We start from the raw sequence: 23935 nt of genomic DNA, 5'->3' as shown, positions 1-23935 counted from the left end.
TGTATGAATGTGTGTGAATTGGTGTTCTAATGAGTTCACTGCTGTGCTCATAGCAAGGTCAGTATTTTCTCCAAATTATGTTTCAGTTTAGTTGTTCATTTTAATCAGCTGAATAAATCTGTCATGTCATGTATGGCCAGGGTGTAACCAGGACTAGTTGGCCCAATCTCCGCTCACCAGTTCTGTCCTGCTGTCAAATCGATAAGTGTTTGAGGGCTCTCTGGCAGACATTTTCAGCCCTTTCCGTAAGTCAGCATCTGATGCCAACTTTGCTCATGGGAATTACCCACAATTCATAGCCATGTGACGTTAGACATGCAGTTGTAGAAGCATGGAGACATACAAAGAGGACGGCACATGTGGGTTCAACCAGGCATATTGTATATACGTCTGAACTTGTGAGGAAAAAATCTGGAAGACATTCAAGTCAGGGAGCAAAAAGTACAACATAAATACCCCAAATTGTACACAATATTTACTGATATTGTTATATACATTATATTTTGCAGCAAAGTTCTGTTCCATTAGTATTCACACCATGTCAAGCCCTTACAGTCTCTCACACTCAATCATTCAGGTGATGTCAGTAAGCCCCCGAAGGTTCAGGGTTTGAGTCCTGAGGGGTCTTGAGGTCCCCGCTGGGATTGGACTTAACACTGTCCTTATTATTCAACAGTTGCACATGTATAAGTTCATAAAGTGTCAATAAGAGACAGCAAAATACATGTAAATACATTTAACACACTTGCCACAGACTTGCCACTGACAGCAATCGCACTTGCTGTCGCTCCTTTTTTCCACGGAGCTTGAACGAAGCACGGAACACATCCCGCCGAGGGTGTTTCTGACGGACTGTTTACACTGTCACAACACCGGAAGTCTCCTTTTTACTGCACAGAGCGCAATGTGTTGGAGTGTTGTGTAGCGAGCGGGATTTTTTGTTTCTGCTGAAGAGCCACATGGTCGAGTATTTAATTCCCAGGTAAATCTCGAAGTCTTCGACACAAAGAGCAGCATGTTCGCGGGGCTGCCGGAGCTCGGGATTTCCAACGGAGAGGACCTGAAGGAAACGCTCACCAACTGCACGGAGCCTCTGAAAGCCATCGACCAGTTTCAGGTGACGTAAAACAGGACCCTCTACAACCGTGACGTGTATTCATGTTGTAACACTGCATTGAAAGTCTGAGAGGAGCAATGGCGCTCTATGTTTTGGTCGTCCGGTCGTTCATGCTTTTATCTTGAAGAAAGCCTCTTTGCTCCTCGGGGTCATGTGGTGACGTCAGTGCGGAGGATGGAGAAGTAAACGACGCACAGCGGTTCAAATTGAAAGAGACAAAGGTCCTCTGAGCAACAGATGAATTGGAAGAGGAGAAAGTATCAGTCGTTGTTATAAGTACTTGGAAGTTAAGATTTAAACTGGAGCAACTTCCGGTTTCAGTGTCAAGAGTTTCACAATAAAAGCAGCCGCGAATGAGCTGGAATTCACTTTCGCAAAAATGTTCTTCAGAGTTCACGATCATCTTAAATAATCCGATTTAAACCTCTTCAATCAGACAGACTCAATATTTAGACATAGTGTTATATTAAACAGTGAGCTCTGGCTTCATCTATCCATCCATCCACATACAACCAAGTAATAACATTTATTAATCTAAAGCAGTACATTGACAACAGCACATTAAAGCCAGTCTATACAAGTGGGTTTTAAGAAGTGATTTAACCCCTCTGAAGATTTATATCATATTTCCTCCGTATAGTTTGATGCCTGAACCAGACCTGCTTTAAAAGTGATGAGTAAAATCTTAGATTTTGGTGATGGTTTTAATCTAAAGTAAACAGGATTGGGAAAATTTTCTTATTTGTGTATTGAAGCCTAAATCTGAATCATATAGTGCAAAGTGTGGTAAAATGTTTTTGGAAGTGGACTTTATGTTAACAGACAGGCGACCAAGTGAACTTTTAATGGGACTGATGGGGTTTGGGGCACTAAATAATATGATTTCTGAATTTGAAAATGTTTTTATATATCGTTAGCTAATATCACCAAGACAGTCTTCAATAGCAGCTGGGTTTATTGGGTTGTCAGGTCTCAAGGAAAGGTATATCTGTGTTGTTGTCTGCGTAGCCATGAAAATAGCCATTCGCACGTTGGATGCTTTGACCGAGTGGGAGCATGTATATGGAAAATATAATTGGACCGAAAATTTAACTACAGGTAATGTGAGACGTAGAGAATAAGTAATTACCTTTGGTGACCGAGTGGGTTTTCTCTGAAAGGTAAGAATAAAACCAACTAAGTGCAGCATCCTCAATAATTTACTAAATGAACATCATGCTGGATTGAAGAAGACTTGAAACTAGAGATGGATACACAAACTCATGTTTACAATGTTTACTGAGGGAATACATCAAGAGAAAAGTAGAGATATCAGCCATTGCAAATAAGCAAGGAAACATGTTTTCAGCTGGCTCTGACCAGCCACCGCTAGAACTAATCTCTGATGAGTCTTTGATGCCATTCATGTCTGCAGATGGAAAATGGCATCCTGCTGCCGACCCTCCAGTCCGCTCTTCCCTTCCTGGATCTGCACGGGACGCCTCGGCTGGAGTTCCACCAGTCCGTCTTTGACGAGCTTCGAGAAAAGCTGATGGAACGAGTCGCCACCATTGCAGAGGGCAAGGAGGAGGACAGGTGTGTCATTGGTGGTTTGGAACATCAAGTAATGTTTTGAAAGAACTAGCTTAGATGCTATTAAGCTTTGTTTTCCTTCGCTACACTCTTCTGGTGAAATTTAATACTTCAGCGTCTCTTGTGTGCAATGCTGCTGTAATCCTGTAATTACCCCACTGTGGGCCTAATAAAGGTTTATTTTATCTTTTAGATATGGGAAGCTTGAAGAGCTGCTGGAGAAGAGCTTTCCCCTTGTCAAAATGCCGTCCATTCAGCCCGTGGTAATGCAGGTGCTGAAGCATCTACCCAAGGTACGTGACATCAGGGCCATTGTTTTCCTGTGGCGCAATACAATGGATTACAAGGTGTGAGCAGTATTGACATTTAACCAGCAGTGCTGTGTATTGTAGCATAGTAGCATGTCCAAAGTCACAGAGCACAGTACGTTATACGATATATATACAATATACGATGGCCCATTCAGACTGACACCGTGATGCAGGTCTAACGTGGAGCGGGCTGCACCAACTAGGCTTTACTGAGCCTGGTCCTAACAGCTAAGGCGGTCTTTCTTAAGAACGTTGGTTCAACTAAACTGAAGCCTTTACAACTCCTGGTTTTAGCATCATGATGCAGCGACTCAGTCACTCTGTATTGATCCCTGAAAACCCTTCTGATCAGCGATGAATCGCACCGTTGCATTTCAAATGTTTCAGAGCAGTTTCACGTCATTCAGATGCAGAGAGACGGGGGTTTTTATTGTTGTTAATGATTACCTCGGTCGGTCTGGACCTCGGTGACCTCATAGCTGGCTGCGGCCGTGAGGGGCATAAAGGATTGTTTGACTTGACCGTTGTTCTGGTTATTGGAAAAGAAATGCGTTGCCCCAACAAATCCCAAATAGTTTTATGAGCTTTCACTGTAATTTATTGAATGTGATTTATTACACATTCTGTCTTAATACGAAGGACAATCTCTAAAGTTGTCATCCTGGTCTCTCAATACACAATAATAGTAAAGTACACTGTAAATACATAATGACCACAAGTTTGAGGAAAGTGAGACAGCTTGTGTTGACGCAACATCTTGATGTTCATCCCTCCAGCAGGGTTCCCCCAACTAGGAGAACGTCGTAGAACAACACACTTGCATCCTCTGTATCTTGTCATGAACTGTAATGGCTATCTTCTGACTCTTTGGGAACCATGAATGTCTGTATCCAAATTTCATTATGTAGACAACTAATTGTTGAGCCCAAATCTTCAAATTGGCTTTTCGAAAGTTCCATCACGTGCTCCCTGCTGCAGGTGCCAGAGAAGAAGCTGAAAATGGTGATGGCTGACAAGGAGCTGTACAAGGTGTGTGCGGTGGAGGTGAAGAGGCAGATCTGGCAGGACAACCAGGCTCTGTTCGGGGATGAAGTGTCCCCTCTGCTGAAGCAGTACATTGTGGAGAAGGAGGCGGCTCTGTTCAGCAGCGACCTCTCCATCCTGCACAATTTCTTCAGCCCGTCTCCCAAAGCGCGACGCCAAGGCGAGGTGAGTCCGGCATCGGATTGGGATGTTTATTTAACGTGAACTGAAGTCTTTGAGGCGTGGATCTCTGATGCCGTTGTTAAGCTTTCCTCGTGTTCTAGGTGGTCCTGAAGCTGACTCAGATGATTGGGAAGAACGTCAAGCTGTACGACATGGTGCTGCAGTTTTTAAGAACCCTCTTCCTGCGAACGCGGAACGTCCACTACTGCACACTGAGAGCCGAGCTGCTGATGTCTCTACACGACCTGGACATCAGTGAGATCTGCTCTGTGGACCCCTGTCACAAGGTAAGGACACGGGCGCTGACAGGGAATCACACCGCTGAAGAGAACCCCGCGTGCTCGGTGTCCTAGCGTTCATTCTCTCCTGTGTCTCTGCCTGGTGACAGTTCACTTGGTGTTTGGACGCCTGCATCCGTGAGAAGTTCGTGGACGGCAAGCGAGCCAGAGAGCTGCAAGGTTTCCTGGACGGAGTGAAGAAAGGACAAGAGCAAGTCCTCGGGTAACGGACGAGGGCGGCTGGTTTCTTTAACGGAGCCGTTCGTCCCCGATGAATGGATGAACTTACCTTTCTGTGCGTTCCAGGGACCTGTCCATGATCCTGTGTGACCCGTTTGCCTGCAACACCCTGGTTCTGAGCATCATGAGGAACCTGCAAGAACTGCTGAGTCAGGACGCTTTACCAAGGGTGAGCACAGTGGGCAAGAGGTCACGGCGGCATCATGACACCCATGACCTCGGTGCCACGGTATTCTACGCAGTGGAGCTTAGTGGGCATTTAAAGAGGAACCAAGTCCCGATGTCTTCCTCCCTCTCTTTCAGAGAGGCAGAGAGGTATTTGTTTCCACCGTTACCCCTTCTTACTGTAAGTTGTTGTCTGTTTTTAAACAGGACAGTCCAGACCTGATGCTGCTGCTGAGGATGCTGTCACTGGGTCAAGGGGCGTGGGACATGATTGACAGCCAGGTCTTTAAAGAGCCTCGTTTGGTACGCACAGTAAACACTTCCTGCACACGTGTTCTTCATCGGATCATGAACTCTCATCAGACTATCGTGGAGTGCATCGTGTGTTTTTCAGCCTGTTCTGGTGAGAGGCCGGATGAGGCGCATTGCACTCCAAACCACTGAAATAAACTTCCCGTGTGCCTCCCGTCAGGACTTGGAGGTGGTGACCCGCTTCCTGCCTGCCATGATGTCAGTGGTTGTTGATGATCACACCTTCACTGTAGACCAGAAGCTTCCCGGCGAGGAGAAGAGCACGTTGTCCTACCCCACCGCCCTGCCGGATGCCTTCAGCAGGTAAAGAACTGCAGGAGGGGAGAGGAGGACCGTCACCTCCACCACGGGCCCAGAGGTCGAGGGACGAGGCCCGACCATAGTCTGAAGCCATGTGCTTCAGTACATGCTAGTTGTTTTATCATGACTACAATAGAGGCAGCTATATATAGGACACTATGTCATGTGAGCGGCGTTTAAGTTCAAGTAAAACAATTAAGAAGGGACAGCAACAACGGATGACTTTCATTCAGCTGTCACTCAAAGTCACTCATGGTTCTGACCTGACGGGTCAGTACAGTCAGACTGCGTTACGAGTGATTTACTGTGTTAATGACTCCACATGCTCATAGACAGATGGGACCAGTGTCTCACAGCAGGTTTCATGAGACTACTTATCTGAATCCTAGCGTTGCTGTGAGATGGCCCTATCCCTTATTTTCAGAGAGATCCCCTTCTCAAAGATCTACTTTCCCTCTGTTCCAAAAGAAGTATTGTGTTGCCCTCCCCTTAGGTACCTGCAGGAGAACAGAGTGGCCTGTGAAATGGGTCTCTACTACGTCCTCCACATTGCCAAGTTGAGGAACAAGAACGCCTTACAGAGGTTACTCCCTGCCCTGGGTGAGTATCGCTCTTAACCGTAAGAATTTCTAAAAAAAGGTATCACCAAAACCAGAGCCTCTCAAAGGTTGTGACCCGAACCCAAAATGCAGAAACATCGCTTCTTTTTTCTGAAGACGGACACATTCTGGTGTGGGAGTTTCTTGGTACACTGTCAACAGATTTTCATGTTTGTTTCCAGTCACATTTAAGTCCAGTTTGTCAAAGTAAACCTTGTGTCTGTGCGGCTCCCCCCGCAGCGGAGACCTACAATGACATGTCCTTTGGGGACATCTTCCTGCACCTGCTGACGGGACACCTCTCTCTCCTCTCCGATGAGTTTGGATCAGAAGACTTTTGTTCAGTTATCTTCGATGGCTTCCTTCTTACTTCTTTTTCCAGGTGAGCTGATTCTTCAGAGCCGATAATGTGACTATACGTGCACAAGACACGGCACACACGCGCAGCATTACTTTCCACATTGTTCTTGTTACATTTGACTCAAACCTCTCCACCACGTCACGTGACCCATTGTGTTTCCGTCTAAATATTTTCCAGTAAAGAGAACGTCCACAGACACGCCCTCCGGATGATGCTGCATCTCCATCACAAAGTGCTGCCGTCCTACATGGAAACCTTGATGAAAACTCTTGAACCCCCAAAACAGGTTGGCTTCATTTCTACATGCAGCGTTAGTGATGGGTAGACTCAGGATGAGGTCTCCGAATCCTGGAGTTTCACAATGCCAGAGCATTATAGCCCAACAATTACAAATTACAATCTGTACACGCATGACATCCTCTGTCCCGGGACCTCAGGAAATGTCCCCCCAAAAAAACTTTTAATGGGGGGTTAAAAAGGGAAGAAACCTTCAGGAGAGCAACAGAGGAGGATCCTCTATCAGGATGGACAGAAGCGATAGATGTCATGTGACCAGAATGAACAACGAAACAGAGTTATAACACGTTCAATGCATAATTATTCATATATTGAGTATTAGACATGATGAAAAAGTTGACCAAAAATGTCTCAGACTGGCAGATATTATCCATCCAGGTAAAAAGTTCACTCAAAGTTTCACATTGCAGCCGTGTGGGTGAGATCAGGCCTGTGTTTGGCTGTATCGTGTGCACTGACGCTTTGTGTGTCGACCACAGAGCAGCGAGCCGGTGAAGGAGCTTTACACTCAGCTGACGGAGAAGCTGGACGCCCAGAAGAAGAGCCCGCCTCCACCGGATGAAGCTCCACCCCTGGACCTGGGGCTGCACCCAGTGACCGTCCCGCCTCCCGCCTCCACCCCAACCACGCCTCTCTGAGGACCCGCAGAGAACGCCAGAGTTCACTGACTGAATGTAAATACAGCCACCAGGTGGCTACGTGGTGCTTTGCTCTGTGATTTCTTTCTTCATGGAGGTTTATAATCTTTAGATGTTTGTCTCTAAGAGGCTCTTCCAGCTCTGACATCATTTTTTTCTAAACTTTGTGTTCTCGCGTTATTGTCACGATACACATATTCTCTTCATATGTCGTTGGGCTATCGCTGTGTGAATTGTGTCAGTAGTGCAACAAGCCTGTAAATAAATTATTATTCAGAAACACAAAGTGCTGTCTTTGGGTTCCAGATGCAGTGCCACATCTTCACTTGAGAAACACTTGACTAAAATGTCCGATGTCCGTAGACCTCAATTGTGAAGTTAAAATTTCAATAAAAATGATATATAAATACACAGACACATGCATACATATGAGACAAATACTCAGTTCCATAACAATACTAATGAAGTTTTTTTTTCTGCAAAGAAGGACCAAACGGAATATGTTTGCACTCTTTGTGTTTCCGTTGTGATAACAAGAAGAAAAGGCTCAAACGTAGCTTCATTACATCTGGAGCCCCCTCAGGCCTCTCGTACTGTACTTCTGCTCCATTAAACCCAGTCTATTGAAGATGGGCCTGTAATGGCTGAACTTAAAGAATGTCTCTCAGTCAGTGAACATAGTCAAACTCCTGAATCATGTGACTCTTTAATGTCAGGCTTTGCCTCAAGGGAGCAACCCATAATGCATAGCGCTGTGGTATTAAAATGACGATGACGGTGCAATTCTGCTCATAAAGAAGATGAAGAATTAAAGCATGCAACGAGGCGATGACAGATGATCATGAAGTGAAGGAGATCAAGAAGAGAAAGGCCGTGGGTCCGGGTGGCATCAGCTGCAGGCCGGCGCAGACCAGCTGTTTGGGATTGTGGAGAACATCTTCAAGCTGGGCAGAGTACCACAGCTGGGGAACACGTTCTGCATGAAACCAGAGCCCAAGACCCCTGCACCCCGAGGACCGCCACGACTGAAGGCCAAATGGGTTAATGATGAGATGTAGTGTTGAAGAGCTTTGAGTACAGAAGACTCAAAAAGATCGATACAAATACAGTTCATTTTCCATTTGACATATTAAAATGTCATCAGGACATCACCAATTACAAATCACAATTAATCCTCTCGGTGACATTTGCTGTTCCAGTCCACTAGAGGCTGCTGAGGATCTGACTGTAGAGGAGTTTGTCCCCCGACTGATGAAACTTTATTATTATTATTATTATTATTCTGACCGTGTTGGTCACGTTGTGTGCTTGAATGACAAAACTATTTTGTTGCAATAAAAAAGGTGAACGTGAGATGGAAACGCTATCTTGTTGGAGAAAGCAGTTGATGACCAACTGCAGCATTTGAAGAAAGGTAACACAATATTCAGATATATGTATAGCGCAAAATGTCTAAAATCCTAATAAGATGCTATAGGGACTAAGTATCGTGAACATGTCGTATCGTTGGTTCCCTCCATAGATATGCTGCTACAGGTCCATTGATGCGCATTACTAACTTCACTCTATCTTCATCCTTTCTCATCATTACAGGTGGTTGTGCTTACTGACGCTCACTGCTACTATTATCAGTATTAGTATGATTTCATTTGATCATCATATGTTTAACAACGTTTGAGCCGTGCTTCATTTTCAGGGTGCTTGGTCCAAAATGGGCAATTATATTTATGTGCAATTATTCCAATGTTAAAGATTGTAAAGTTTTCCAGCTTCAGGTCTAAGATTTGTCAGGTCATTTAAAGGTGTTTTTATTACATTTGTATTTAAGGAATGTCTCTTTGTCTCTTTAAAACAAGGTGCAGCTACAAAACAAACCCAGTTCCTGGATGAGCTCCGCAAAAGGTGCATGTGACATATCATATTTGCATTTACATTTCCACTCATTTGTAAATCATTGTGTTACATGTGCAAATGGTATGAAGTGAATTTCTTTGATTTAACTGGAAACTATTGAGGTTTTCCATGTTTCCAGACATTTCAACAACTCAACCTGACGCACAATATTCACATTTGAACTGAAAACATTTGGTTCATATAAAGTTTTCATAACAATAAAGAGGACCTTCATCTTCATCATCAACACCCAATTATCCTCCTGGTCTTTTATACACATTTTTAAAAATGTTTTATTCCATCTGTATATTTAATATTCTTCCTACTGTTTATTTTTTAAATTTTGTTTTATTACTGTTCTACTGTTTATTTAAATTACTTGATTAAAAAAAACAACTTTATCTACTTGTGAGCCATGCTGCTGTAATCCTGTAATTTCCCCACTGAGGAACTAACAAAGGACTATTTTATTTTATCTCATCGCAGACACGTCCGTGACGTCAGGGGGACAGGGCGTGGCCAGAGAGGTGAACGCGCATGTCGTCAGCGCGCTCAGGTGATCTCCAGTCACTTGCGCCGCGGTGGAGGACAACAACATGGGGAAAGTTCAGAAGTTTGAGATCTCGTTCAGCAAGAACAAAGAGGTGTACAGCCCGGGGGACTCCATCTCTGGAGCCGTGACCTTCACGCTGGGCCAGCCGCTGCAGTGCAAAGGTGAGCGGGGACATTGCGCACCTGGTGCGGGTGGAAAGGTGAGCGGGGCAGCGCGCACCTGGCGGGGCTGCGGCCCCGGCGGTGAACGCGGAAGCAAAGGTTTCACCAAGATGGAGACACGGGGAGCCGCTGCCCGGTCCTCTGGGCCATGTGGGAGATCACCTGCGCGTGGGGGGAAGGGCGTTTTGTTTGTGGTTTTGTAGGATGTTTACTGCACTGCACACGATGACGTTCTCGTAATGTTCCTATGGATTGCGTCCGGGCTGCAGTGAGACACTCATAACATCTCATGTCTCCTCTCACAGAGGCTTTTGACCACACGTCAAAAAATTAGACATCACATTTTTGGGGGGGATTTTTAAAAAAAACGCTCTATTCATAAGATACAATAAGATAATGACGTATTCGTCCTGCAGTGGGCACATTGCAGGACTACAGCAGCAGTGCACACAAGAGACGCCTCGTAAATAATAGTAAGTAATATAAGTAAACAGTGAAGTAGAATGCAATAATGAATATACAGACAGAATACGGTCTTTATTGCACCAGATGAACGTAAAGTGATTAAAGTGTAAAGAATCCACTGTTAGTTTAGAAAAGTAATCCATCATAAAAACCATCCCTCTTCAAAACATAAAGCCTTCTGCTTCCATCACGTCCCGGGGGATTTCATGTGTTCAATGTGTATTTAAATGGTTATCTTGATCCAAATGTTGGATAAACACCTAAAAGAAATCACTTAATCTTAAAGTAAAACATTGCATACATACACATTGTCAGAGATCAAATCATTTCAGAGACACTTTGACCAATATTTATGTTCCTAGAACTCAAAGTAATACACAAAGTCAACTCATTGACTGCTGCTCATTCAAATCTCCATACATGGTGCATTCATGTACTACATGTATTTAATATGTTCCTGTGCATCTGCTGGAAGCTATTTTTGGCCGAATTACGCAGTGACACATTCTCTCTTGAGATGACTCTGGAGTGTTGCGGCTCTCCTTGTTTTTTGTTGACTTGCTGGGAGCCGATTCGCCGCGTTGAGGAGTTTCTGTGTGAGCGCCTGCGGCCTGGTGGCATTCCTCTTCAGGTCGAGCTGGTCCGACGGTCGTCACAGAGGAAACAAAACGAGGAACAGTTTGAATCACTGATGGATCATAAAGAGGGTTGGGCCCTGAGGCATGACTGGGCAGTTATTGACATTGCATCAAACATCAAATATGTTTCAGTCGTCGTGGTTCACCTCGGATACGATGGATATGAGGAGGAGGACTGTTGCAGCATTCGTGTTATGATGTCCTTAGACTGAGTTACCTTTTAATAAGGGCCGTGCAAACATATTGATGTCGCTAAATATGTTTTAATAAAAAGTTATTTTCAGATTGAATCCCTCTGTATCGAACAACCTCGTAGTCGGCCAATGTCACAACATGACATCATGTTATTTCATAGGATGGTTACGACATCTCCATCAGGTTGAGAGCAGTCAGTAGTACAATATGAAAACTAGACGATATGTATTTTATTTTTAGATGACGTTGTGGCAAAGGCATTTTAGTAAGGGACACGATGTGAATACAATAAGTTATGTATTTTAATATCTCTTCAGATAGCAGGTGCCTGTTGGTTCACTGTGTTCACTCCTCAGTGACGATCTGCAATACAAACACCTTTTTGATGTCATTTGTTTGCTGAGCTATGAATATGTCATGGAGGTATTAGACTACACACAGAACGTTATATGTTCAGCTCTATTTTTTACATTTTCAGTAAAAAAAAACTAAAAAAGTATTGCAGTATGTTGTATCATATCTTCAGATGTTTGCATTGCAGTATATCTCACAGTGTCGCGTCGTGACACGTGTATCATGACATGTGTTGTATCATGAGCTGATTGATACACAGCCCTTGTTGTGAAAGTGTGTCTGTAGCGGTGCGACTGGATCAGTCGTAGAGCAGGGTGCCCGCTTAATCAGAGGGTCGGTGGTTCGATCCCTGGCTTCGCTCGTCCATGTTGTCTCAGCGGACACTTCACCACATCGTCCCCACAACAAAGAGACGCATGAGGAGTGTCCTCCCAGTGATCACAGCCCTTTGTGTGCGATACTTATCAAGTATTTCATCTTCTTGTCTGTGCATTACACAAAATATCCTCGAGGAAAACTTAATGAATGGTCTTTAAAGTACAACTTTGACTCCTCGTCTTGCCTGTAGGCAATGTGGAGGCTCAACGCTCTGTTGTAGAGTTTCAGGGCAAAAAGTAGACACAAAAAAAATCAAAAGAACATTAAAATGCATAGTGGATCAAAAGCAACACACATTTTGGCCATATTTTAAAATGCTCTGCAGAGTTGTGTGTCGGGTCATCATCATATTGGTCCAAAATCCAAAGATGCATTTAGTCAAATTGTAGATTTATGTAGTAAATTCTTTCTTCTCCCTAAAAAATTAGCACGAGTGGGGGGAGGAGGGGATGGGTTGGACGTGTATTTCTGTCTGTGAACATGATATTGTACCTTTTTTAAACTCTTTTCCCACACTTTTTGCTCCCATGATGAGTCAGTTTGACATGTTATAACAGAGTCACAAACAGCTGTTAGGCTTGAACTGGACCAACCTTATTGAAGAAGAGAACTTCTCATCTATCAGCACATTCTTAGTTACTGCTGTACTCTGTTACGTGTCTGTAAGGTTTTATAGTCCTACTGGGCATCTCTTCTCTTCCCTCGCTCTTCTTTGGTGTCCCGCACTGCCCAAGAGAGGAAACGAGTGACTGCCTCATGACATTGTTTGCTAATGAAGTGGTTTCAGGGTGGAGCTGCTTACAAAATGGCTCTGTGGCTGTAACACTCCAAAATCTGTGTATTCTGCTTTGCAGCCGTCAAAGTGAACTGCAACGGCTTCTGTGGCATCACCAGCAAGGAAAATGACACGGCGTGGACAATGGAGGAACAGTATTTCAACAGCACCGTCTCCGTTGCAGATAAAGGTACGCTGCGGGACGATAGAAACACCTGCTACAGAACTGATCCATCGATCCATCCCAGAGTTCGATCCCTCCTGCTGTCAGTGTTCAATAGGCGCCGTTCATATAGAAGCAAGTGTGCAGGCTCAGATTAGGTTGCTCAGTTGGCCCTGTAACAGTTGCTTGTGAGTTGGTTCACCACCAGAAATGTCACAATACTCGCAGAGAAAACTATCCACACACTCAAAGATTGGAGTCACATTTTATGGCAAGGAAGCGATAGACAGTGTGGGAAAGATAATCCAAGTTTAAGGACCGCAGTAGGGAAAGGTTCCCATGGCCCCCCCTGTGTTCACTGCCTGCAGCCCGGAGGCCCATCGGCCTGCTGGGAAACAGCAGGGGGATTGTTGCACCACTGACGGATGCATCTGTGCTCTCTTTGTCTGGTACAGGAACCCTGAAACAAGGAGAACACACTTTTCCCTTCAAGTTTCTCATACCAGGTAAGGAGCGTGGAGTGATGGGATGAACACTCGTCGCTGCACATTCTTTCCTCTCTGTGTGTGTGTGTGTGTGTGTGTGTGTGTGTTTTGACAGACATGTCCTGGCATGTTGATATTTACTCTCCTTCTCTTGTGGTTCAGCAGCAGTGGGGTTGGGGCTCTTACTCCATCATTCACTGTTGCTTCTGAGTGTTGTGTGAAATATTGCACTGACGTAAACCAGCCAATCAACACATAACAGTGGATCCAATGACCATGTGAAATAGGTCACTTATGTAAACAAACTGACAATCATCACCACTCTGCAGTTCCTCCCGGCGGTACACAACAGTTTAGCCTTCATTAGCTCATTGAGCTGCTTTGTTTCCCTCTCACCGCTCTCATCCGCAGCAGCAGGCGGCTGTATTCGGGGGAAAGCTTTGATTAACCCACCGTACACCACCCGTTCCACATCGAGCTGCAGACAAACACAGTCCTACTCTCGCCGGGGAACACAGTGGAGCATTTAGCAGCTGAAGAGACTTTTTTGTTCTCAGGAGTTGGTGGAGACCGAAACAGAACTAAAAGGAGAATGAGCTCTTCATGAATGCTTACGTTAATCTGTGTCTGCTGGATGGAAATGCTAAACGGACTTGCCTTTCTCGTGCTACAACCCCAGAAGCGCCGGGTCCTCCACCCATTCACACCCATCATGTGGGGGCCACCTGCCAATCAGACTACCTCACAGTTATAGATCATGAGCACAGCCTCCAGGAGAGATCTGGGGTCGCGTGTCTGACCCAAGAACACTGAACAAAGCCAAGCGTAATGGTGGGGCGAGGGTCTCGACCTCATCTGTATCTCGGGGTCCAGCTCGCGTTCCTCGCGCTGCCCTTCAGACCTGGCAGGCTGAACACGCTCTGCGGTCTGCGCAGGTGAAGCAGGGATGAAGATCTGCAGTTCAGCGATGAGACCGGGCGACTGCGTCCGCAGAGATGAGCCTTTTGAAGATGGAAAACAATCTAGTTTAGCAGCGCAGTGTGCTGACTCATCCACGTGTGTTCACGTAGACACGTCCTGATTGGCCGGGTTTTGCTATCGCAGAGTTTCAGTGCTTGTGATTGGAGGCGAGCAAGACTCCAGTCGAAGGCGGAGCCTGTGTGAGTTATAACATGGATGCAATGTTATCATAACTGAACATAAATGTCATACACCAGACGTGTGTTCTTGAGGAGATGCTCTACTTTTCTCCTTTTTGTAATGTTTTCTTTTGTGCATTCATTTAATGTTCGACAAAGTTGAAAATTGTTCTGCTTTTGAAGTCCATCGGGCACATTTTTGACATTTTTATTGTCTGTGTCTTTTGGAAGTTGTTCCAGATTTTTTCTGGATGAATCACCCTGCAACTCCTCCTCACTTCTAGTAACTGTTAAGTGTCACTACTGTTCCAGGAAGCACTTGTGGACAATTTCACAAACTTGACCCTTAATAATTTTTGAGTCACAAAATAGAATAAATTCTTTAAAAAGCTCTGAAGTAGCGTTTCTCCATCTGCTACAAAACACTACCTGTCACCTGATATCCAGTGTGTTGTTTCTGTGAGGACACTCCCTGCTGACATCAGCAAACGCTTGACTCAGAAAGAACAGTGACGTCATGTTTTCATAATAATTTATTCAAGTGGGCTTGGTTATATATCTTGTGACTTCACAAAGGACTTTTCTAGCAATCCGCCCACTTTGAGTTTCTCAAACTTTTTTTTTTTTTTTTAAATTTAGTTTGGCATTTTTTGTCACATCATGATCATTGGATAAGATGATTATTGGTTAACATGAATATTGGATAGTGGTACACATTGTCCCTCACCTCCTGTCTACACTTTGTTCCCATGGTTAGTTGTGTGTGTTTACCTGTTAGGCCACTCATCTTTATGTTTCCAGGTAAAGCCTTCTCCTTCCTGACAGGTAACACCACAGAAACTGAAAAGCAGCTCAACCGGTCTCTCCACTGCTGTTAAATCTGAATTGTGTGTGCTTTAAACATGCTGCTGTATCAGGACACTTTAGAGACTAATGCTTCTTTAAGCTCATTTATTTATCATTTTGAGTGAGAGATCATGAAACAATATGAAACAATGGTCGCAAGGCTGGACTGGAACACGTATGTTTCTAGCATGTGACGTCACCGTGTTACTCACAAGGCCGTCCAAGTCTGTTATTTTTCATGTTTACGTGGAAAAAGTCAAGGAAATAACCGGTCATGTGTCAGGTTTAGAAAAGCTACGTCTCATAGGAGCGTCTGGAAAATGTTTTTGTTGTTCCGCCTGTTTAGCATTTCCACCTTCTGTATTGTGTGTGTGTGTGTGTGTGTGTGTGTGTGTCGTTGCACTGTCACATGTTGTGAACTTTGGAAATGTGAGCATATTCAAAATCTTCATCATGTATTTATAAAGGAAATATTCTGCTTTATTCCAGAGTTGTTGGCTTTTAGTCTTTTAAAGACTGTTTAACATCACACACACACACACACACACACACACACACACACACACACACACACACACACACACACACACACACACACACACACACACACACACCTCCATCAGCGGGACAATCAAACTGCGCCACATATTACATTTATTTAACCGCAAAAATATATGTTTTGTTCGATATTATTTAGGGTGAAATGCGTCATTAAAAAATCTCTATAGTAGAAATGTAAAACATGGCAGCCCGAGTCTGCGCGCTGTGTATGGAGTGTGTACCTCATGATGACAACACAAAGCCTCAATAATCCTCAACCGTGAAAGAGGCAGAAAAATTCACAAAAACATGCCATAACATCAGAGACTCATCTTATCACATGTCCTCTGTGTGGCAAAACACGATCACATGTCCCGAACAATTTACGGACATGGCAGATTTGTATGTCTGGATTTCAGCCGACCTCCGCAAATATTCCACATTATGAAAAGATGAAAGGTCTCCGGGGGGAAACGGGTGTTGTGTAATTACAGTTTTACTCTATATTTAACTAAATGTTATGACAATAACACGTATTTGACTTCTTTCCCACAGAATCTGCACCAACATCTTTTGAAGGCAACTTTGGTCGCATCGTTTACAGAGTGAGAGCGTTTATCGACACGCCGCGATTTACCAAGGACTACAACACAGAGAAAGCTTTCTTCCTCCTGAGACTTCTGAACCTCAATGAAGTGCCGGACGTATGGGTGAGACATGAGGAGATGTGTGTGTGTGTGTGTGTGTGTGTGTGTGTGTGTGTGTGTGACAGACTGGTCTTGTTCTTCAGAGTTTTGAACCACCAGCAGTGTTTCTTCTTCTTCATATGACCAACAAGAGAAATGCAAATGAACAGTTCATGTTTTTTGGGGCAGTTTTGAGTGGAAAACTATTTTGAGGCAAAAGACCGTTTATCTGCCAGAACGTCTGGGCCTCTGACACGCAGACTAAAGACAGACACGTTTGAGCCCTGATGTGTGTGTGTGTGTGTGTGTGTTAGTAATACACTGACGCTCACTGACTCGGTGGCATTTTGTAAAACAGCTGAGCAACAACTGCACTTCCTCTGGATGTGGTTTGGGTGATGGAATGGGGAAAAAGGGGAGTTTAACTCTTTTTTTTTTCTTCTTTTATTGAAGAGGCGAGTCTTGAACTATAAAAACACACCGCTCACTTGCAGTAGTAGTCATGTTCACACCTTGACCAAGTACAAACACCAGAGAGCTTGTCATGAACCAGAAGTTTGATTCTGGCCTTCTGGACAGTAATGTGTGTCTTTAAGTTATTCAGCTCAAGCGGTTGACATATGCTCCCTAAGAATTGTGTTATTTAAACTCGTGAAAGATGAAGAATTATCTCTTTGTTTGTCCAATGGTGAAATAAACGCACCCTTCTCCAACGGCTCGCTACGGTCAGATGGAGTCACAAACATCCATTGACGCGAGCGTCGCTGCGAAATAACATGAAAACATGTTGAGCTCCGGTACGATGTCATGCTGCTTGTTCCCCCCCACTGCTTCCAGTCTTTATGCTAAGCTACGCTCACCATGTCCTGACTCCAGCTCCGTGCTTACCACACATGGCTTATCTCCATGTATTTTGTGCCTCGTAACAGCAAAGCAAACAGCTGAGCGTACGTGCATGTTCCTTCACGTGCATCGATGTCAGTCTTGTTGAAAGGCTTCGTGTGGTTTCGCTGCCCTTCCTTCTCCATGCAGGGCATCTGCACGTCTGCAGTGAAGCAGCAGTTCACCTACATGCTGGTGAAGACGGGCACAGTGGTCCTGAAGGCCCAGGCCGACATGAAGGGTTACACACCGGGCCAGATCATCCAGGTGTTGGTCAACATCCACAACCAGTCTGGGAAGACCACCGGCAACATGGCCGCCAGCCTCATGCAGGTAGAGTCCTCCGTTCTATCGAAACCTGCAAAGAGCAGGTTACGACCAGGCGTAAGGAGCCAAATGTACTCACAGAAGTACCTCTAAATCCTAGTAATCCAAACCTCCCATTATAGGTAATAATACAATACATTACACTCATTTGTAATGTAGTAAATCTATTATTTGATGACTGTTTTTTTTTCATCTTTTTTTGTTTTCTTTATTTTTGTGTTGTACCTGTTTTTACCTTTTGTGAAACATTCTGTAAAATGTGTACAGGCTACTGGATATATTACATTATGTTTCATTTAGCTGACGCGTTTATCCAAAGAGACTTTCATTTCTGCTCTACACACCGTAGACGCAGCAGCGGGGCGATATATCAAAATAAACATGTTTATAACATGTTTATTTTGAAAAAAAAACAGGAAAAACTCACACCCATTTTTATAAAATGATATGCCATTTTTTTCGAATTACATTGAAATAAAAAGTTTTCGTAGAAACACTTGAATAATTGCAGCTTGAGGAAGCAGCGACGCGGTCTGTTCTTTAGATGAAGAGTGTTTGCGTTCCCCAGACAGTCATGTGTGTGTCTTCATTTGTGCTTTCAGAGAGTTACCTACGAGATGAAGAAGCCCACCCATGATGTGAGGACGATAGCAGAGGTGGAGGGTGGCGTGGTCAAGGCGGGCAAGGAGTTGGAGTGGAAGGAGCAGATCATCGTTCCTCCTCTTCCTCAGTCCTCCCTGGCCGGTTGTGATCTTATAAAGATTGAATATTACGTCAAAGTAAGATATTCTATCACGTCTGAGGGACTTCTATCATTGTCACACGGACCGCATCGCACGTGTCAGCATTTCGTCTCCACATGTCCGAGTCTCTGACGATTTCACTTTGATCCACTTTCGATCCAGTTTTCGGCCGCAGCTTTATGATACACTTCTAGATCTTGGTCCTTTTTATTTTTTTTTTACTGGTAAACATGTTTTAGTCATTGGATGTGAATTTTAAAGTTATTTTAAGTCTTGTCGTCCGCTAGTACCATCACGGGACATGTCGGGATTATAACATTATTACTTTACCGATAGTAAAAGCCTAACTTCCTTCTTTTTGGAGAGACCATATGCGAGACCTCCTCGGTCTCAGGACCTTCACATTGATACAGGACAAGTACAGCACTTTAACTTTACTAACAATATTAACATTCTGCCTCATCGCAGGTTGCCCCCTTATATGAATTGTTCATATCAGGACCCACCACAGCACAGAGACAGCATACTTCCAGTAGTGAATGATATTAGGACAAATCCTGACCCAAACAAGCCTTGAGATTGGTGCTTCATGTGACACAAATTATTTTAAATAGATGTGAGCCTGTCGGCCTGAACCGTGAACCCGTTCACTGTTTTAACTGGTTCACTTCGTAACCTGCTCCAAGGAAATGATCTGTATCTTTTAGATGACCACTTCCTCAAACACCACGAGGTTACTCGTGGTGCACCACAAGGATCAATGTTCAGGACCTTTTTCATGTGTGCGTGCTGGTTTCCTCTGGAGGCGTGGCCTCTCTCACCACAGCTACTCGGCTCTATGGGGCGTCTTCTGGTCACATGAGGCCAATCAACTCAACTTTTAATTCCTTTTAGACGCCGAGGCCTGGATGACGCAATGTCTTTACAGCTCACCCCGGACCGAAACCAAAGTACTGATAAAACATCTCGTGTGCGACGTATCGCCAAAAACATATTGTCATAAATCATGTATTTATATTGCGTATTATTAATTGGGTTTTTTATATAGGGTCTTATGTACTTTATTTCACTGTTTTAACATGATCAATGTACTCAGTGTTGTATTTAACTTTTGTCATATTCTCTCGTCTCTAAATCCTCCACTTTCGTCTTGTTTTTATATAGTCAATCATCTGCAAAGCCCTTTGAATTGTATTTGATTTGTTTGAAAGGTGCTATAGATAAAACTTGATTTATTGGTTGGGGTTTGAGCTCTTTCGGTCATGCCTCCTTGTGTAAATATTGTGTAATTTCTACAAGTTTATATCGGTGCCCGAGTCACTTTTTCAAAAAAGTCACAATGGAAATCTGACTGTCGGGCCTGTATTATTTCTGTAAGTGTAAAGGCCACCGCTGCACAAGATGATCTGTACATGGATACGATTGAATCCACTTCTGGTTTTTCTCAAAATTAAAAATAGCATACATTTTTTACAAGTATTTGAGCTACGTGTATTTGAGGATTGATCTACGGGAGGGTCAATATGGCTTCTATTGCTTTTCAAGCCTGTGAGAACACAACGAGCTTCTTTCTTGATGTCGTTCACTTTTTAAACGCTCCATCTGAGGAACCAGCTGCCAAGTATTGTGCAATAGTTGTGGCTCTCTTATAAACAATCAAGAAAGCAGATAGAAGATAATTATAAATAGGATAATGTAAAGTAAATCCGATATTTGTTAGATGTCTGTTACAACTCCTTGGTGAAATGTTAATTTTCTTTGGTGATAAACATGCAGTATGTTCTGTATAACCTCCAGGAAATATAACGTTCTCTTTTCCTCCTGATGAATCAGGTCAGTCTGAAGTCTCCAGATGTCATGTTGACGTTGCCCATCCACATCGGGAACGTCTCGCTGGATGAAAAGCTGCATCCTTCCAAAAAAGCAAAAAAAACTAGCTCCGCTGTTGCAGCAGAGGACGCTGCACCAGCGTCCGCCTCCACCCCGAACGCCTCCACCAGCTCCCCCGCTCTTCCTCCTCGCGCCGGCCCCAAACCTGCCCCCCGTCCCACCCCCCGCTCCAGGACGTCCTCCCATCATTCCCCCAGCGCTCCTCCGGTCGACTACCACCAGGGAGCGGAGGGCGGGACTCAGATGAACGACGGCTTCCCCAACAAGCGCCAGTCCCAGCTGGTGTCGCCCAACGCGTTCAGCTACGCTCCCGGCCTCTTTTTCCCGCAGAACCAGCAGCAGAATGTACCGGGCACTGAGCCCAGCGGGTCACAGGGAGCCACGGCGCCTTACCCCGCGGACGCCGCCGCCAGCTCCATGCCGATGCCAACGCCACTCATCCTGCCGCCAGACTACGGCAACTCCGCTTATCCACAAGGTCAGTTGGCAGCCGTCACTCTGCACCGTCCGGGTTGCTCAGTGTGGACCGCCGCTCCTCGGGAAGAACGAGGCTGCAACTTAAACGCATGGTCATCGTCAGTTCTCCATTTACGGTAAAATGACAAGACGGAACGCGGCGAGACGTGTTCACTGATCCGTATGGTCTTCCCAGGCGTTCACGGATGTACACGCAGAGGCCGATTTCTACTTTAAAACCTGTACAGTCCATGTGGGCGTCTCAGTGGTGGAGCAGAGTCGTCCTTCAATCAGAGGATCGGCGGTTCTATCCCCACCTCTCCTCGTCCACGTCCATGTGTCCTTGGGCAAGACACTTAACCCCAAATTGCTCTCGTCGCTGTTCCTACGGTGTATGCATGTTAGTTAGTCTTGATGGACCGGTGGTACCTTCATGGTAGCTCCTCCCATCAGCGTGTGAATGGGCGTGCATGATGTCATGTGGTGTTAATGCGCTTTGAGTGGTCTGAAGAAAAGGTACTACACCAGCACAGTACGTTTATCATTAGATTCTGACCTCATAAAGTGACAGCGTGTCGGTCCAGAGAGGTGGACTACTTCCCCAAAGTCGGGCTACTCCCAACAATGGGTTTAGACCTTTTAGTCCCTAAAATGGGTTCAGCGCCAAAACCTGTTGATTATTCCTATATTTTCCACAATGTAAGTCAATGACTTTGTTTGGTAAACTTTCCCTCCAGTCTTACAAGATCCCGACAGGAATAAAATCAGCCAAGTGTTTTTAATTTGAGGTTAAGTGCAACGTGTCAGTAATAAGATGGGCTTCATCATTACATGTCATTTAGCTGACGTTTTTATCCAAAGCGACTTACATTGTTGCTCTATACACCTTAGACACGGCAACCGGGAACAATTAGTGACCCAAATGCTGACGTATACTTTCTGTGAGGGTTAAATTTGCCCTGGGTTTTGCCTCTCAGGCTGCCACACCAGATTGATGAAGACTGTTTGGGCTTCGATCGAACTTTATTCATAAAAGTTCATCTAGTAAATTGCAGTTTGTGGCGAAAACTTGAATAAATCCAATTGTTTGACATAATGTAAGAGAAAACACAACATTTAAATAATTAAAACTCAAAGTATAATATAACTAGCGGGATAGAAGCCAACCTACAGGGTGTGTTTAAGTTTTCTCTCTGCCCCCCTCAGGTCCTCCAGCAGGCCGTTCTGCAGGTTGGGGCCATAGTGGCTAAAAGCGGCCTTGCGGTGGGTTTTAGACCAGACCCTAGGAACAACTAAGAGGCAACTACCAGAGGACCTGAGGGATCTAGTGGGTACAAACCTGAGAACCATGTCGGACAAGCAGTCGATTTGTAGACTAATAAAACTATTTACAAGGTTAAAGTCTATAACATTAACAATAATCGGTGCTGGGAGAAATGGTATTGCCAATTTATTCTTTGGGGGGGAAAAAAAAAACATTACATATTTCTATTTCCTGTTAATGTTCCCCTAAGTCCATGCTACAAATCCATCAGCTAAAGACAAGCGAGTAGAGCCCCGAGTAGTAAAGACACACACATCATCATCATCATCATCATCAGGATGTAGACGTGGCCACTCGTGAGGCTCATGTGGTCCTCTGGTGTACTTCTTGCTGACGTCACATGTGGAAAAGATGGTATGTGACAGTTTTCTGTCTGTTACAGAGGCGCCTCCTTCTTATGACGAGAGCTGCAACACATGAAGTGGATGAAGACCCAGCAACCTCCCACCAGGATGGCCATCATCTCACTGTGGCATCCTTCAACATGCTGCCCTGTCATTGTAAGAGGTTGTTACTTACTTGGACAAAACTATTGCAAGACAGGAATGCTCATGTAACCTGCTATGATGAGGTGGATTTTAGGTTTTCAGTCTCAATCTTTTGTAAATGTAGGAGAATCGGCACGATTGAAATGAAAGTGTATGGACCTGGACCTCTGCTGCCCAGAGAACAAGTCCTTCACTTATCTCAAGGAGGTTTTATTTCCATCTGACCTGCCTCGCCCAAGCAACCGTCTGTCAATATTTGGTCAATTTTTAGCACTTTAAAAGGAAATACAAGGGGAATTTGCAAAATTTTATTTCACTTTGACGGCATCTGTGATGTCAAGTTAAACGGTTTTATGTATGAAAACGTGTGAAAGACAAATCTCATCTTAAGTCTTAATATACTTTTTTTTTCAGAAGGCAAATAAGTAAATAAAGCTGTGTATATATTTTTGGAAACAGGTGAAATCATCTCTATTCTTCTGGATATTTTTCATTTAGTTTGAATATCAAAGACTTAATTGAATGGTTTGTTTTGGAAAGGCCTTTTTTTATACGGCTTTGATCAGGCGTTTTTAATTTCATGTTAATGAACAATCCAGTTATTGCTACATATATTGTTGGAAGAACATAACGCATCATCCAGTTCAGCCTCTGCTGGTTTTGATCCTTCGTTTGCTTCATGTGGTCACGACCGCTCAGAGAACGATGCTGCTGTCTGTTTCTCCAGTGAATGTCTGTTGGCTCTGTGCCGGACTCGTCTTGTTTCTTTTAATAGTTAAGAAAAGTGCAATGATCGCTCTGATTTGAGGTTTTCTTTGGCAATTGTTGATGTAGTTTGCATCTTGTGTTTTAATCATGTAGTTGTAATACTTCTTCAAGTTAAATCCATCAAACAAGGCAAGCCGACGTTTTATTTATTTATAGTTTTGAGTGTTTTTCCACCGGCTGTCTTTCTACAATAAATCTGTTAAAATCACCACGTGTCCACCAGCGTGTCGTATTTCTGTCTCTGGCAGCGAAATGTTTTATGAACACAATTATTCTATCCGATGCCGTTTTAAGCTGTTAAGTTTTAAAGGGATGTGACTTAAACAATTAAAACTGCATATTGTTGCATGTCTGTACATGTTAACCTACCTGTTTGGAGAACAATAGTCT

General features: G+C 44.2%; 2 protein-coding genes across 3 annotated transcripts; both read left to right on the top strand.

The window, feature by feature from the left end:
• Positions 1–884: 884 nt before the first annotated feature.
• nelfb (negative elongation factor complex member B) lies at positions 885–7688 on the top strand. Its single transcript, XM_068566238.1, has 13 exons — positions 885–1117; positions 2532–2692; positions 2883–2982; positions 3979–4209; positions 4308–4493; positions 4595–4707; positions 4791–4893; positions 5097–5192; positions 5362–5504; positions 5995–6101; positions 6341–6482; positions 6639–6747; positions 7238–7688. The coding sequence occupies exons 1-13, from the start codon at positions 1016–1018 to the stop codon at positions 7394–7396; spliced, it is 1752 nt and encodes a 583-aa protein (XP_068422339.1). The 5' UTR covers positions 885–1015; the 3' UTR covers positions 7397–7688.
• Positions 7689–9885: 2197 nt separating this feature from the next.
• On the top strand, positions 9886–23721 carry arrdc1a (arrestin domain containing 1a). Of its 2 annotated transcripts, XR_011077030.1 has the most exons (9): positions 9886–10003; positions 12888–12998; positions 13427–13477; positions 16537–16691; positions 17700–17882; positions 18479–18655; positions 20453–20987; positions 22172–22296; positions 22672–22724. XR_011077030.1 is itself a non-coding variant. In XM_068566346.1 (8 exons), the coding sequence occupies exons 1-8, from the start codon at positions 9886–9888 to the stop codon at positions 22707–22709; spliced, it is 1368 nt and encodes a 455-aa protein (XP_068422447.1). In that variant the 3' UTR covers positions 22710–23721. The 2 variants fall into 2 exon arrangements, 1 of the variants encoding a protein (XP_068422447.1); XM_068566346.1 differs by lacking the exon at positions 22172–22296 and having other exon boundaries at positions 22672–23721.
• The last annotated feature ends 214 nt before the right edge of the window (positions 23722–23935 follow it).

Source organism: Clinocottus analis, unplaced genomic scaffold, assembly GCF_023055335.1.
Source record: "Clinocottus analis isolate CAN_PGR_092001 unplaced genomic scaffold, fCliAna1.0.p SCAF_7, whole genome shotgun sequence".
Taxonomy (NCBI): Eukaryota; Metazoa; Chordata; class Actinopteri; order Perciformes; family Cottidae; genus Clinocottus; species Clinocottus analis.
Note: the sequence above shows the minus strand (reverse complement) of the source record. Positions and strands in the feature narration are given on the sequence as shown.